This window comes from Wasmannia auropunctata, unplaced genomic scaffold (assembly GCF_000956235.1).
Source record: "Wasmannia auropunctata unplaced genomic scaffold, wasmannia.A_1.0 LD334579.1, whole genome shotgun sequence".
Lineage (NCBI taxonomy): Eukaryota > Metazoa > Arthropoda > Insecta > Hymenoptera > Formicidae > Wasmannia > Wasmannia auropunctata.
The window spans coordinates 681,453-698,222 of record NW_012028311.1 but is presented as its reverse complement, the minus strand read 5'-3'; the positions used below and the strand labels follow the sequence as shown (position 1 = coordinate 698,222).

At 47.3% G+C, this 16,770-nt stretch overlaps 1 protein-coding gene across 1 annotated transcript in view; it reads right to left on the bottom strand.

Annotated features, from left to right (window-relative positions):
* The window catches only part of LOC105458223 (serine/threonine-protein kinase 17B-like), a 96,288-nt gene that overhangs the window by 13,454 nt on the left and 66,064 nt on the right, over positions 1–16,770 (bottom strand). Inside the window, exons 2-3 of the mRNA XM_011703368.1 lie at positions 11,787–11,999; positions 10,738–10,876 (exon numbers count right to left, since the gene is read on the bottom strand). Coding sequence (XP_011701670.1) covers positions 10,738–10,876; positions 11,787–11,999 — 352 coding nt within the window. The remainder of the gene's footprint in view (positions 1–10,737; positions 10,877–11,786; positions 12,000–16,770) is intronic.

The following is a 16,770-nucleotide window of genomic DNA, read 5'->3' as shown; positions in this document are numbered from 1 at the left end:
AACGACGCAAGATGCGCGACGCAGATCCCTCGCGTATTTCAACGCAAGGTGCTCGCGAACCCACCGTCGTTCGAAACCCCGTGTCTTTTGCATATTATTTTCTTTTTACTTTGTGTATGCATTATTTTCTTTTAATTTCTCTTTATTTTGCAAACATGTTCTTAGAGGGCTTACCGTAGAACAGTAATAAATACCTTTTCTTTAATAGCCTTGAGCTCAAGGTTTTCCTAACAACAACCGTCGATCAAGCACAGCTTCCAAGATGCGCAAAGAAAGTCTCGGTAATAAGATATACAATTCGGAAATAATACCTGCTCTCGCTTGATTACCTTCGAGCGAGACCGGACCGGACGAAAATAAAGCGTGACTGGATCAAATCAATCATCTTTTTTTTTTTTTAGACACGCTTCCTGCAACACACCATCTATTTTACCGTTCTTACGCGATCTTGCACAACTACTGGCGAGGTCGGCGCGGCGTGCCTGATGTAAATATCGATCGAATGTGCACCCTTGCGAATTGTAACAGGTGTTCGTTCCTGCGCCTCGCAGCGGGCACTTCGTGTCCCGGGATGTTGGCGCTTAAGTGCCGCGACCCGCGCAAAAACGATTTGTAGGAAGGACGCGCGTCATTAAATCGAAGCCGGCGGTTATTCATCTTGCGCGTCTTGGCTGTACCAAAAAGAACCACACACGGAGGTCGCGACAATTCTCACGACCGGCCGCGACGCGGCGTCCGTGCGAGAGTTTAACTGTGCCGCCACGTGATTAAGACGTACGTGCCTTTCCGTATAGAAATTACTTTAGATACATTTTACGCAATCGCGGGCCTATATCTAACACGTCCGTGTCTCTGTGGCGTGTAGAGGCGAAGGTGAGGAGATTTCACGGGGAGTTAACGGGGCAAATCTCCACGTCATTATATTCAACGAGGAGTACATTGTCCCCGCAAAACGTAAGAAATCAACCGCGGGATAACGGTGCGTCTTCCGTCTTTCAAACGTGTTTCTTTTTCAGCGCACAATGCGACATCGCGCGCGTGAAAAGTCGGGCGCGAGATGTTTAATCAACGCAGCACGCAGGGGAAAGGGGCTAGGAGGGGCAGAGGAGAAAGGGGAATCGCGTTGTTGTATATAGTTAGGCTCGCGCATGTCGCGCTCGTTAGGCGTGTCAATGAGCGCCTGCGATCCGTAATTAGCCCACCGCCGCGTGCGCGCCGATCCGCTTAACAATGTGTGACACTTCGTGAGGCCGGCAACGCGTACGTGAGCAAACGGCAATTAGAGGCAATGGTTAGGCCTATACGAAAATACGGCGGACGACCTGGTCGCTTTACCCGCTTTTCACCGGAGATATATACCGCGGCACGGTCGGCGTTCGCCACTTTCGGAACGAGACGGAAACTGCAATTGACCGATAACCAACCGCGGATTGGAGCGCGCAACCGCGATTAGAGAACACGGCACCTTCCCCGATTACGACAATTCCTCCTTCGTTTCTCGCGCCGAGGTAAAGTGCAGTCGTTAAGATAATACGCGCGCCGCGCCGGCCGGAGTTCCTGCGCGAACGATCAATATCCGCGTCTCCGGTGTACTTTCGTTACGCATAAACCAATCCTTTCCCCGAACGAGCCTCTCCTCTCACTCTTTCTCTCTCTTTCTCTCCCTCGTTTGTTCGAACTTGATTGCGTGCCTAATATGCCGGGGCACGCATACGCGCACGCAAGAGTTTCGCACGCGCGCCCGCCTTCCCCTTTTCTCGGCTACCGGAAGTTTCAATGAACGCGAGAGACGTATCCTCATAAATCCGTCGGCTAAAAAGCATTGGGCCCCGCGGGCGGTTCTTTTCACTGCCTTCTTTTCACGCGCCAATTTCCTCCTCCCGAAAATCCCGTGTCGCGGTTTCCTCCGTGCATTCAATGCAATTTGTTACAAATAAGCGATTTTCTCCGTAAATTGGATTGTATAACGGAGAAAATAGCATTGTTGTTTACACAATGTTCGCTGTCGCGATAAAATCCCAAAACAAAAAAGGAAATGAAGTGAAGAAGGAAATGTATTTTCATAAATAATAAAATATATAGGAAGTTATATCTCGTTCTTCATTACTCTGTTTTAATTACCCTAATGAACAGTTGAATGAATAGACTTTATGTTAGGAAGTTATTTGCGCCGTGTCCGCCTCATGCGTAAACGCGCACGCGTGTGTGTGTGTGTGTGTGTGTGTGTGTGTGGTAATAATTGATAAATACGCCGGTTGATAACATATATCGCGACGACACGCACGTTTTATCTGCGCGTTATGGTAATAAAGCGGAATACGGCTTGCTCGCTTCGGCAAACTCGTTGGCCATTGTGTTCGCGATGCGAGAAGTATACGCATTAATTCGCGTCTTAATTGCCTAATAAATGCGAATGAGAACATCCTGCAGCGTCTTACGAATGCAATTTCGTTGAATTATCAAAAGTATTGGATCCATCCGCCACACCCGGCGTATACATATATTCATCAAATTACAAATAATTAATTCCCCTCGTCTAATTGACTGGCTCGCGTTACGCAGAAAATACGATAATCGACAATTTACACAGGAATTAATTCGGCGAATCTGCCGCCGTCAGTTCTCTCCCATTAACAAATAAACGCAAATTGTCTGATTAAGGCGAATCGGACATCCGCCGCTTTTCATCGGATTTTCCATGGAAGAGAGGCGATCGACCCCGGCGGCTCGCGAGATTCATCAATGAACCGCTCGTTGGCCTCGCGGCGAACTCTTACCAGGAACTACATCTCGCGACGGAGAGAGCTCAGCTGAGAGGAATCGATATACATATACGTATATATCGCTGTCTATTCATTAGGCACGGCGACGCGTTCGATGAAATCGATTCATCGAGCTCTTAATGGGACGTCCGAGTGCCACCCTGTGAATCCAGGCTTGCCTTTGTGACTCTCGGGTGCCCGGGACGTGAATGCCGCGCGGACGCCGAAGAATCGTTATTACATGAGTCGAACGAGCAAACAATATTCTTGAAATAGCGATATGTAGCAATATATTTTCTCGACTGCGTTATTAATCGCTCGTCGCACGACGAAGTGAGCAACACGCGGGATTTATAGAGGAAATCGCATGAGTTGACAGACGTTGACGCGATGACGCGCGTCTCGGCTATGCAATCGTTTTCCGTTTTTTAATCGCGCAATATCTAGAGGAACTAATATTTATTTCTGTCATTGCGTGGAATGTGCCTCGCTGTCGCCGGACGCGGAACCGAGCTGACGTTGCACGTGATTCAACTTTTATATTCGGGGCGAGCTTCGTCGACTGCAAAGATCGCCGACGTGATCGTCGGACTGTCGTCGTCGCAGAGGACTCGGCCGTGTGATGTAACATCGCTCTACGCGGCAAACGATTATTACCTTCTCCGCTCGGCGGTATTACTGCTCATGCTGCTGTTGCTACTGTTAGCGAAAGCGAGCAAACGTGAAACTGCGACAAGCACTAAAACGTGTCGCAATTACTTAGACAGCACTTCCCTACGGGAACGCCATTCGCTTTTATGTGTAATGTAGACATATGTCGCGCGCGCGCGCTTCGCGATTTTCTTCATTGTTCCACATGTGTCTCGTCCGGAACAAACGAGCGCGGATGTCGAAATTTCGGAGCGCGCGCGCCGTTCCTCCATCCAGGCCACCGTGCAGCCCGACTTGATTTTCAGTCAGATAGTACAAGCAGTGCTAACGTATGTAGATCCGTAAGATACCAAAGGCAAAGTGGGGGAATCCGTATGATACGACTGTAGTCGAGAAATACGAAAAGAATGAAAACTATCAGGCAGATTGAACAAAATCAAATATGATAAAAATACTAACATCCTTAAAAACAATTTCATTCGTCAGTTTCCGTTCGTCTTTACTTCAGTTTCTATACTGCGCAACTATAATATATGTGAAACGCGCGACATTACTCACTATGTTCACAACGAAATATTGACGCCAATAACGTTCCGTAGACATACGTTAATTGCGTAGCATATATATTGCTCGGACAATTAGATTCAGAGAGAAAGAAAGAGCGTTATTTAAGATTAGCTTCTGCCGCCTCATCTCGGCTGCCGTCGCCGTTGGCCAACCAAGTTCTCGTCTTGCGACACGTAAAAGGCTACTAATTGACCGAGAAGTGTGACGATAAGCGACAAAAAAAAGGTGCGAGTGAATGCTCCAAAGTCTCGGTCTGTCACGCGGTGAAAGGATTAGCCGCTCGTTAAAGAGCCACGCTAATTGAGAGTCCTTGGCGGATCCCGCAAAGCGATTTCGAGACGCAAGATTCGAAAGGAACGCTAATTTTCAACTCGCGACACCCACACGCCACAGAGGTGAAAGCCACTAGCCGTTACACATTTATATATATATATATACATATATATATATATATACATATATAATAATTATATATACTTATATATAAAATAGTGCGACTCTCTTGGCGCGAACTTGGCGCGGGCCGCTATTCGGCGCCGATTTTATCGCCGATATTATTACACGCGACTATTATTAGCGGGGCGCGGTAATATGCGCAGCCCGACACGCGACTTGCCCACGTTTATCATCGCCCCGGCGATTTGTTGCTCGAATAAACAAGTCGTCGGCGCATTAAATCCGCGGCGATATATACCTGTATTTACGAAATATCGCGCGACCAAGATTGTCGTAGGCGCTGGTCTACCACCAAAGCTAAGAGCGAACGACCTGTTTTTGCGACGATTGCGATCGAGAGAAAAATACTCTGTCATCGAGAGAAAGAGAACAATTAAGTTATTTTAACCGAGCTGTTAAATACACGGCGATGTACAAATAACAAGATTTGAGCAGTGAGTTTATTTTTCACTGATTTCAACCGTTCAACGTTCTATGCTATTGCTTTCAGAAATTAGATACGCTGGCGAGAGAATTCTTGATAAATCTCGAAAACACTCGAATTTTACTACGAACGTTATCAACCGTTCGTGGTCAGACGCGTTCCTTTTCACGGTCCGTTATATTCCTTCAACATCTTCCACGATACAACAATTAAAGATCGCGAATAAAGGCCGGGGTCGACTTGGTACAGCCACGCGAAGAGGAAGGCTTCCGTATTCTAGCGGAATAACTAGAATTCCAGTATTGCAGTATGCGGTACAGAACTTTTGTCGGCGTTTTACGATTGCCATTGTATAGATTTCACGGGCAAATGCACGGAGCCGTATTTCCTATTTTTGCAAGCCGCCCCGTTTGATAGAACGTGCCCTCTCTCAGCGCGGACTGACCGCTCTTGTCTATTCTCGAATCGACGGGCGGGCATTCCGCGGCTTAGAAACGGCCGCCCGCAGAGGATAAGCCGCAGAATGGATAACGCGCAACCGGGTAACGGGAATGATGATTTTCCCACAAATGCACACGCGCGATTCTCACGAAAACTAGAGAAAATCTTGGAAAGAATCGTCGTCCGCGTCACGTCCCGAACAGATACAAAATCGTAAATCCTCGGGACTAACTTTTTTTTTCTTTACAAAAACAAGATTATGATGTAAAAACGCGCAAATTACACACAGCTCTCTCTCTCTCTCTCTCTCTCTCTCTCTCTCGTTTCATTTGTCTACGTTGACTACGCGGCTCCGTTCCCCTAATTATATTTGCCAACGTTCCCTACGTGATGGATGTGCGTGAGTAACGTTTGGGGCCGACTCATCGCGGCGGAATGCAAAACGGAGCATCAGGAATCGGTCCGCGGCTCTGTGAAAGCGCGGGAACACATGGGGAGACCGCAATTAACGCGGCTCCGTCGTGCAAATTCTCGAATTTGCACGGCCGGCGGACGCCGAGTTATTTCGTCGCGCGAGCGCGCGCGCGGCGACGGCGTTCTCGCGCTCGCGTCGCGCGCGTCGACGGATATAGCTGCTCCGCTTCGAGCAGGCGGTGAACTAGCACGGTGTGAGGCCGGCTTTAGAACGCACCGGCGCCCGAAAGTTCGTGGCCGCCGGCCAAGAAGGCCCCTTTGGACGCCGGCCAAGGAATTTCGCGTGCATTTTTCCATTCATAACCGCGAAATCTATATTTGGCCGCGGCATATCGCGCGAATTCGTGGCACGGCGTTATTTTTAGGATGAACCCGAATGCGCTCGTTAACTTATTCGTCGGCCAATTGCCTTTCTCGGTCGGCGCTCGGTAACCGCGCATCTTACGTTTCGCGTAACACGTAATAGGATGAACATTCAAATTCCTTTTCCCCATAAACGCAAGGACTAATCGCTTTGAGAAAAATATAATTCCGCCAGGCAGAATTAGGCTCGCAGAAAATAACGAACACTGTACAATCATCGTATAGAAGATCGTTGTAGAATCGTTGAAGATTTAAATATTGATAAATCGTTCATTTGTTATCATCAACGACACAACTTGAAAAACAAAGTGTTCTAGAAAATAAGTTCAATGTTTTGAATCATTAAAATTTTGTATTATTAATATTTTAAATGTAATCTTAACGTAATAACTAATTGTAGGTAAATAAAATTATGTTCTTTCATTTTTTCTTAATATTCTGTTCTTTTTTTTTTCGTAAACAACTAAAGAATGTGACAATTTTTTAATTATGTCGTTGTCGTAGCAAATAAACTAAAAGATAATAGGGGCAGAAGAAAGGAAAGATCGTTCGAGCATTCGCATTTCATAACAGTTGAAATGTGCTTCGAAACGCATTCTTGTCGTGAAAATTCCACGAAATCTGCATCTCGTTGCGAAAACGACTGCGCGCGAGTTCGTCGGACAAACGAGGATAAATATCGGCGTTGCAGCTACATCCACATAAAACCTGCCCATCCATCTCCTTGTATATTTGCTGTGTGCCAACGGTGCAACGTACGTCTAAAAGAATTCCGTCGCGCATCCGCTTTTTGATGCGTCGTACGTCACACGTCGATATGAACAAAAGCGCGCGATCCGTCGTGACATATGTATTTTCGCAATGTGCAAAGCCGATGCGCGCGTCTTGGCCGGCTTCCAAGGCATATCAAACCGTCGAAGCCCCTCGGTCGGCTTATTTTTCTCGCTGTTCTTGAATGGCCGCGCGAAAAATAAACGCCGCCGTTCCTCGCGGGTCAATGAATTGAAAACGCCATCGGAGGCACATCCGAATAACCGATGATTCACTGCATATCGGCGCGAGAGGAGACTGTATTATTCCAATCCATTCGAGCTAATTATCGACGTGTGTCTCGCGGAATTCGCGATCCGAAAATGTCGTTTTTGCAGCCGAGTTTTTGAAGCCTCGTGACAAAATCGCGAAATAATTGTTCGCAACGACGAAATTGCGTAGTTGCACCGCAATAGCGCCCGTATCATCATTCACGCGCGAAATTATCTTATCGTATTTGAAAACACCGGCGATATCGGGATGACTTCGTTCCGATGCGTAATCGTCGGGCTTTATCGCGACGGCACAGGGTCGATAAGATGCCGCAAAGGTCGATATCGAACGTGCGATATTCGGCGCGATTGCCGTTGCTCGGTGGAAAAAATACAACTGATGAAATCATCGTCGGCGCTAAGTTACCGATATAAATCTCGCAGAACCGCGCAAAACGACGAGAGATAGAACGACGTGTATTTATCGGTTAATAATAAATCGACGTGATTAACGCGAATTCGCGAGAGCCGAACAAGCAATTGGGTTGTATAACTGCCGTCGTCGTTACGCGAGCCACGTTGAAAAAAGGAGATTCAGGAGCGCGAGTGGCTGGAAGTCTGTGAAATCTCACGCGCGCGAGAGGCTGTGGTGCGTGTCGCCCCGCCGGAACATTATTAATACCACTCGCTTACCTTGGCTCACCCATATCGATCACGCCGATAATCGATAAACACGTACCTTCGTATACCTACGCGCGCACGCGAGCGCGCGGTGTGCAAATCGCAAATTGCAAATCTTCGCCGCTAAATAGGAAAGACTGCTTGTCAGCTGACGCGAGAGACGTCGCGCGCGCTCGCCGTGACACGCTCGCATAAAAGTTGCTCATCGTGTGAAATTGCGGCGTCCGTCGTCGTCGTCGTCGTCGTCGTCGTCGTCGTCGTCGTCGTCGTCGTCGTCGTCGTCGCAACCCTCGCGAATCTCCGATCAGAGACGGAATTAACGCGTTGCGTGCTCGTCGCCTTTTTATTTTCAGCGCGCGACACGCGACATGCATTAATAAGATGACAAGGCATATACGAATGTTAAAATGGGATTTATTTCTGATCATCGCCACAATGGGGACCTCGGCGCGATAAACAAGTTATTTTTAGCCCCCGCGAGGATCACCCGCTCGAAAGTATTAAACCCGGGTCTTCGACTCAATTGCCGTTCTTTATGGGATCCTCGTTCGGCGCACGGCGTCGCGCGTCAAACCAGTTATTCCCGGTCACCAAATCCACCACCCGTGCGCGTCGCGAGATTGAGCGTGACACGCGGCTCAATTACGCGACTTTTACGAAAACATCGCGCCGCTTGAATGGGGGGTTCTGCCGTAACGGAAAAATTATTTTTAGTCCTACGGAAAATCGTGCAGGGGAGAGAGATCCGGGAATTTGACGCGAAACGTCACATCGTCGCCGTCGCCGTCGGCGTCATCGCGGCGAGCAGCGGCGGCGAAATGCGAGAGGCTATTTCCGTACAGACGCCCTCGACGCCGCATACAAAAATATTTCGTGGGACAGAAACGTCCCATTCGCGCCCATTTCGCGGCGGCATTCCATCGCCGTGCGCTGTTTCGTGGCGTTTGCATCGTTTCGCAGGCCGCGCACGTGTTCGCGCCCGCGTGTCATCGATTCTTTAATATAAGCCGAATGCCTCGCCCATCGATCTACCTCGCGCGCGAAAAAAAAAAACATCGCGCGACCGGCGTGAGTCGCGGAATCGACGGGGATTACGACGGAATTCAGCAACGTCGAAGGGAGAGGCGCGTGGGATTAGATGAATCATCGAGGAGTGCTGCACGGCGCGATACGCGCGCCCGATCTATTTTCATTTCTTCCACCACAAAGTGTCAGGTGACATAACGGCGTGGACGGTAACGCAAAACCGATTTCAAATATTCTTTCTATCGCTCTCGGCGGGCATTTGCGTGCGTGCTGCACGTGCGAATGTGTACACGTGCGAAAATGCGGGCGTGAAAAAATGTCCGCGCGCAGCTCCACCGGTAGAATCACGTTTGCCGATCGAGAAGCTAAACAGTTGTTCTCGTTGGTAGACATTTCCTTATTTTTTATTTCGTAACCAAAACTTCATAAATCAAATTTAAAAATTTTAAAAATGTAATTTGCGGAATAAGCATATATTTCCGGTAATCGATCGATTGATCATCCGAAATACACAGGAAATATAATACCCTTCTCACTTTACAAAATACGTTTCTCGAATTTGATACAATCAACTATATTCACAGTTCGTTGCCTTGTTTTTCAGGTAGGCGTACATTTCCGCGAAAACGAAAATAAGATACGTGGCAGACGCGTATCAAGGAGGATGTCAATCTTACTCTCGCCAGGAGACGCCGAGAAGTTTGTCTGCCTTGCGAAACTTATAACCGCGTCACGCAAGGTGTACACCGTCGGCGCGCAGGAATCGCCCCTGATCAGCCGATTTGGCAGAGAGAACGTGCCGCGCACGTAGGCGTTTACATAACGATTTAGGTCGATCGTGCGGACCGCGATACGGAACGCGCGCGTAGCCCCGCAGCTGAGAAATTGCCAGAGGCGCCCGAAATGTCGTCGCTCCCTTGCCAGAGAGTTTCTTTCTAGCGACGGCTCGCCCGAGATTCGGCGCGATAAAGATGCCCCCGGACACGTCTTTGACCGAGATTCGCTTTTTGGAAAGAGAGAAAAAGAAAGAAAAAAAAAGAGCGTGGTGAACCATTTCTTTTTACTCCCCGCCGTGATGTTTTCACCGATAAGACTCGGAGGCGCACTCCTCGCGTCTCTTTCCAGACATCGCTCTTCGTAAAAATTTTTTATCGCGTCGACCGAATCGCCAACTCTTTCGTATTATTGTTTCCATCGTGATAATTCGCGGTTACCTGCCGCGCGTCGAAAGACGCCTCAGGCAAAGACGCCTCCCGTTCTCTGCAGTGCGCTTCTCCTTCGAGAGTGCACCGGAAAAACGAGATAAGAATTATTTGCACGAGCGACAATCTTCGCCCGTTATCGTGCCTGGCTTGTTATTTTTAACGTCTGGAGATATACCGAAGTAAGGCGAATCACGCGGAGTATCTCGCTCGCGTTTTCACGGGTTATTCCCCCAATCTTCCGGTCACAAAAACGAAAACGCGTTACCCGGGAGGAATTTATTGTCGCCGATAAAACCGTGACACGTATAGACGTTATTACGAGCAACGAACCGCCAAGAATTATCTGCCCAAAATACTCGTATTCGCGATAATTTTTCAATTTACACTCAATGTCAGATAAAAAAGTTATTATTCAACGTTATTAAAAATTATAAGCATTATCTAAAAAAAAACCTGCAAAACTGACAGTACAATCGAATATCCTTCTTTTTTTTTCTCGGAGAGAAATCGAGATACCGAGCCACTGAACCGTGGATATATTTAGGTATGTCCTTTGACACGCGCATGCAGTTTTGGATGTTAACAGCCACACCTTCGCCAGACGGTCGTCGTTAGGCCCACCTTCACCATATAAACGTATAGTTCGAGTGTTTGAAAACACTTACCTTGATGTCGAGGTGAGCCACGTTCAGGGAATGCAGAAAGGCTATCCCGTCCAAAATCTGCTTCAGCAATCTGGCGACCTGCCGTTCCTCTGGAACTTCGTCCCGGTCGAGTATCATTTGCAACTCACCGCCAGGAGCCCTGTCGCAATAAACATTACCTTGTCTCGACTTGCACAATATTTACGTTTAGCGCGTATACTTTTTTCGCGCCGCGGCGGTTTGTTCCATAAATTCATTCACACGTACGCACGGCGCGCCTGGACGAATCGGCGCGACGTAATTTTTACGACTGATCGTATAGCGCACGCGACGTACGTTACGCTCACGAGTTTACGTTTTTATTCCACTTTGAATGATTAGCAACTGTTATGACACGTAGAAAGTTACACGTCGTTGTCCATACAGTTTTATTCCATTACCTCACTACGGCACGAATAATCTAAACTAGTGATGTTCAACCTTTTTCAAACTAATCATGTTATAATGCCACAATAACACGTGTTTGTAATTTAATTTATTGCGTACAAACAAGATTTATATAACGGTTATATGAGATGAAAATGAAAATAAACATATAAGCAAATAATGAGACGTCAGCATGACTATTATTTTGTAATGTTATAATGTTATAATATTATAATGATATTTAATTTATTGCGTACAAACAAAATTCATGTGAAAACAAATAAAAAATAAAAATACGCAAATGAGTATGGCTTTCTACTATTGCAATACCTATCAGGAAGCTTATTAGAATGATGACGTGTTATTTTCTGTGTCATAATATTATTTTAACAGTTTTTGTATAAAATAAAATAAAAACATGATTTTATATTTTCGACTATGAGTCGACGGGTCGCAAAAAATTCACAAGTGGGCCGTGGGTTGAACATCACTGTGGTCTAAACGATAAACAATCTTTTACTACCCACGATAAAAACGGTTCGGCCAAACGCCAAACGATGAAATTTATTTTGTATTCGAAGGATACGTGCTCAAGATGATCCGACCGGAGAATACAGGCGATTGAGAAACGTCCTTGTACTTACAGTTCGAGGACGAGCACCATCTCGGTGTTGGTCTCAAAGACTTGATGAAGGGAGACGAGACGAGAACAATGGGCCGCGGCATCCAGCACGGCGACCTCGTGAAGCGCTTCCGCTCGGAGCTCCTGGGCCCGCCGTCGCTTCCTCAGAAACTTGGCGGCCCACTGCCTGCCGCTGGATCTCTCGCGGCATCTCCTCACCGTCGCGTATTTACCACTGGAGGAAGAAAATACATCGCACATTAATCTCAATATCGCGTATAGCGTGCGCAGTAAGAAAAAATCGAAATACACGAAGGTACACACCCGAGAGAGGCAAAGACGCAACGTAATAGATCGTATAAAATACAATGGCGGCATTTGTAATTCAAATACGAAAGCTCTCGCAGAAGTGAATGATTACGCTATAAGGCAAATTTTCGTAATTTGACGACTGCCTTCATCGCAACGCGCGCGCGTATACAAGTTCATTAAAACGTTAATTGCGCGAAGCACGGTTGTTTCAGTCTCGCCGAGCGAATAATTAAATTTCATAACTTTCATAACTTTAGGCGTAATCGCGACTTTATGGACGATTGACGTGTACGTCCGCGCACGCCCATCGCCGATCGCTGTAATTCGTATATACCCATCCGGCCGACATCGTCTATAATAAAGACGTTAGGGAAGGCAAGAGCTGCAAATAGCACAATATCACACGAGGAAGTCGTACACCCGCAAAACGATAACGTCGCTTTCACTTTTTCCGTTAATAACGCGCTTCGTTCTCCTCCCTTATGCTTCCCTGATTACAGAGAACGAGGCACGCCGAGCGATTTTCTTCGCGGAAAAATTACCTTTTTTTTTTTATTTTCTAGAACACCACCGCGCGCTAAGGCATTACGGTGGCTGCACATCCGCAATTCGTGTCGCACAACATTCGCGGAGAACGAAGCGCGCGCGAAGCAACGATGCGACGTGCAATGCCACGATCTAAAGTCTCGATTTCTTTTTCTGCGTATCGCCGTCGTAAATTCAAATCGAACTGGGACAACAAATTGCGTCCGCGAATCGGCGTTCCAGATTGACCCGCGAAATTGAACGCTTCCGCGTAACGTAACGGGAGTATTACGATTGATTGCGAATATCGAATCCCGCGACTCGATTGCGAAACCTTACCGCCAATTATATGCGGAGAGCCGCGAGGGTGTCCTACATAACGAGATGCATGCTGTGTGTGTTCACAGCAGACGTATAATGTGAAACGCGATATAGATTAAAATCGTCGCGATGCAGATTTTTAATGGAACGATATCCCCGCGCGTAATAACACGAGACACGTAATAATGCTCTTATCAGCTTTGATGTCACACGAGATTGCGTGAGCATCGAAAGAATTACGTGCGCTATTCGCGCAATTCGACATTTTTGTATTTTTATCGAAGTCGAGTTAGATAATAAGGAATCATCCAGATGCAGTCTTCGAGGATGTCTTTTCGATTATTGTAATTTTCCCGAGCCCACGCCATCGTTTCGTCAAGCGAGATTTCGATTTCTACGATACCGTGTGAAAACAAAGATACCAAAAATTTACTCATGTACGATCATATGGATAACATTTAGCGAGCGTCGGGAGCGGGGGCGAGGGAGGGAACGCGCGAAATGCTATCCCACGCGAGCGCGAACCCGCGCTGTAATCCGACGATCTAACAACCACTAGAAAGTGAACTCGCTCGGGCAATGCACCTATGCTCACGGGCCTAAATTCGAGCAGCGGTAGTGAAAGCACTTGTGCGTATTATTACGTAAAGAGCTTGTCGCTCAAGGAAGTGCCACGCGCATTCCTCGGAAACGGAGAGCTTTAACTGCCGATAACGGTCACGAACGCGACACCCATTTTCCTGTCCCCGGATCTCGTTTCGGAAATATATAAAGCCTAGATGCAGTATACATACGTGCATAACAGTTTTCAAACGACACGAATATTCGTTCCCGCATCTATGTTCTTTATGAAAGCATGCGTAACTACAGGAAGGCTCGGCGACGCGATACATGTATAGATGCAGCGACCAAGAGGGAAATCAATGCGCATGCAAGCCAGAACGTTTGCGTGGGAAGCACGTCGATCGTATATTATGTCCGAAGATGGGAAAGTGCGTCGCTTGAGAGAGAGAGAGAGAGAGAGAGAGAGAGAGAGAGAGAGAGAGGAAGAGAGACGCGGCCGAGGAAAAATATTTTTCGGAGGTCCATTAAAGGCGACAGGTCTAACCGGTGAGAGATGGTCACCGGGTCAAGGGACAGATGGCACGAAAGGACCGCGCTCGAGACAGACGTCAAAGTGAGCATCATTAGTGGCCATTGTATCACCCGGCGGTATCCCACAGAGCGCAATGATCGGGAATGGGATGGAAGTCGGAATGCCGCGTCAATATCCTCTCCCACCCTATACTCGTGCAGTCTTTTCGTCCAGGCGACGCTACCGCGCGCGTCATGGCGCGAGAGCAAGAAATGATCGTTGTGCGGAAAAGGAATTTTTTAATTAGCATTAAAACTAAAGGATTTCTTGCAAAATTTGTGTGAAAAAATTTCACTGTCATTAATGGAACGGAAGTCGAGATGCCGTGTCCACATTACCCTCCTCGTACAGTTTTTTTGCAACAAGAATGACAGTGAAATTTTTTCGCACAACAAAATTTGACGAGGAACTCTTTAGTTCTTCTTATACTAGATCTAAAATTCATTTCCTGCACAACTATTTCTTGCTCTCGTGTACAATAGTAAGAAATCGTTGTGCGGAAAATGAATTTTAGATTTAGTATTAGAAGAACTCTCTTTAAAAATTTCTTATAAAATTTGTGCGAAAAAATTTCTCTGTCATTCTTAGACTGAGTTTTATTACCGGAAATCTTAAAATACAAGGAGGAGGAAAGGAGGAGTCATGGAACGCATCAGAGCGAGAATCGCGATCGCAGGTGAGAGTCACTGGTCGCTTATTGGAATGTAGGTTGGCAAATGCGAGCGCGATAATGAGAACGACTGATCATTCTCTATCAGATCGAGTTGTTATCTACGTTCTAATTACTGGTTGTTACGAAGCCAATGTGTCTCCCTGCACGATGCCGCGCCGAACAAAGAGGAGAAGGACACGCGCCGCGACATAGCCGGTTTAACGCTAGTTATCGAGCACGATGGGAGCAGATGCGGGTCAACAATCGCCTCGCGATTTCGAGATTTCCTCTCTGCTCAATTAGCAATCTAATCTCTGACAGACGTTTCGCTATCTCGCGAGTGTTTTTTTTTTTTTCGTTCCGCGCGACGACTTCTCCGCTCGGAGGGACGCGTTGAGCCTCGCTATATAGCCGCGACTCGTAAACATTTCACGATATATGCGATTTAACGCGTTAAGGGGAATGTAATTAGGCAGAATTTTTCAAAAGCAAGATAGTTGAAAGGCAAAACGATATCTGGAAATGTTGTCGCGTTCCATCCGTGAGAGAAGACCGTGGAGATCGTATCGATTTCATCGCCGAGCGAGCTCGTCGAACTATCTATACCAGTTTCCACACCAGTAGATATGTACATATATATATATAATACTCGCGTTTAATCGGGAAAACACGTTCGCGAACCGTTACATCCGGCGATCGTATCGCGTATCGCAACTCCTCGCACGTCGCGAAAGGCATAATCACGATGACGCGAGAGTGGAGTCGCTAAACTCCGCGCGAACGACGGCCTTGAGTCGTCCCATCAAAGCCCCTCCCCGTCCTCTCTCTCTCTCACCTCTCTCTCCAGGAAGAGAGAGGAAAACACCGGTGGGCGAGAGATTCACTTCCGCGAAAAGCTGTCGCATCAGCGGGTGATAAGCTGTAGCGAATCGGGATATCATCGGCGGTGGATAAGAAACCGGCGCGTTCCGGGAAGAAGGAGCGCTCGCAATCTCCGTCACCGTTTAATGGCCACAACTGTAAACCCGGCATCGCGATGCTGACACGACGACGGTGCGACGGTGGGATTATTATTATCGCAGTAGCGTCGCCTAATGGCCCCGTCGCACCTGGGGATTAGCACGCCGAACGGGCGAACGGGAGCCCCGCGGGGTGGAAAACCGCCGATTATTACGATCTCCAGTAATTCGTTCGCCGAAGAGAACGCTTCTCCCTCGCCGCCTTCGATTAAAGACGGGGAATCTCCGCCGCTCGCTCGCCCGCTCGGAGCAATCGAATCGAGACGGCGAAGGAAATCGTCGCTCGCGAGAAACGACGTCGTCTGCGCGGGATGCCGATTTCGTCGGCAGCGAAGCTGTTTAATTGCCGTTTACGTTTCGCGCGCATCGCGGCAAGTTCGTTCAATGGCGCCAACGTATCCGCTGCCTGCTACATACACACTTGTATTTAATTTCAGGATTATTATAACTCGTTAGCTTAAAATTCATAATTTATAAACCCGTTTCTGCGAATGCGGGAATTCGAACGATTGCGAAGCTATTTGCCATCCGGTTTAATTTTAAATATATACGCCGCGTCGTTATTTCGTTTGTAAAATCCGTAATGAGACATAAACGATTCCAAATGGCGCTTCGCTAACGAATCGACAGGTGTAATTCTTGAAATACGGCTTAGATTATACGAATTTCATTTCGTCCTCTTCAAATTCCCGCACGCGGGAACGCATCTGCAGCAAGGCGGGGAGAATCGCGCTAATCCAGCGAGTGGAAGTCGGTCGGGTTCGGATTGCATATACATTTCGAAATTGCGATTCGACTCCTCCACCTGTCCTTCGCAGCTGCCATCCGACTACTACTGTGGATTTTGCGCTTACAGAATCCCTCTCACAGGCGCGCAGGTGTCGGCTGCGGAAACTTTAGATCGTCGTACCGCGTTTTTAAGACAATAAAAAAAAAAAAACATTCCCGGAAAGGCTTACATGACTTACCGAGCGCGCGGTGTCTTTTAAAAATAAAGAAGTCTCTTTTGAATATGAACAAAAAATTGCCTTTTTTTTTTAAA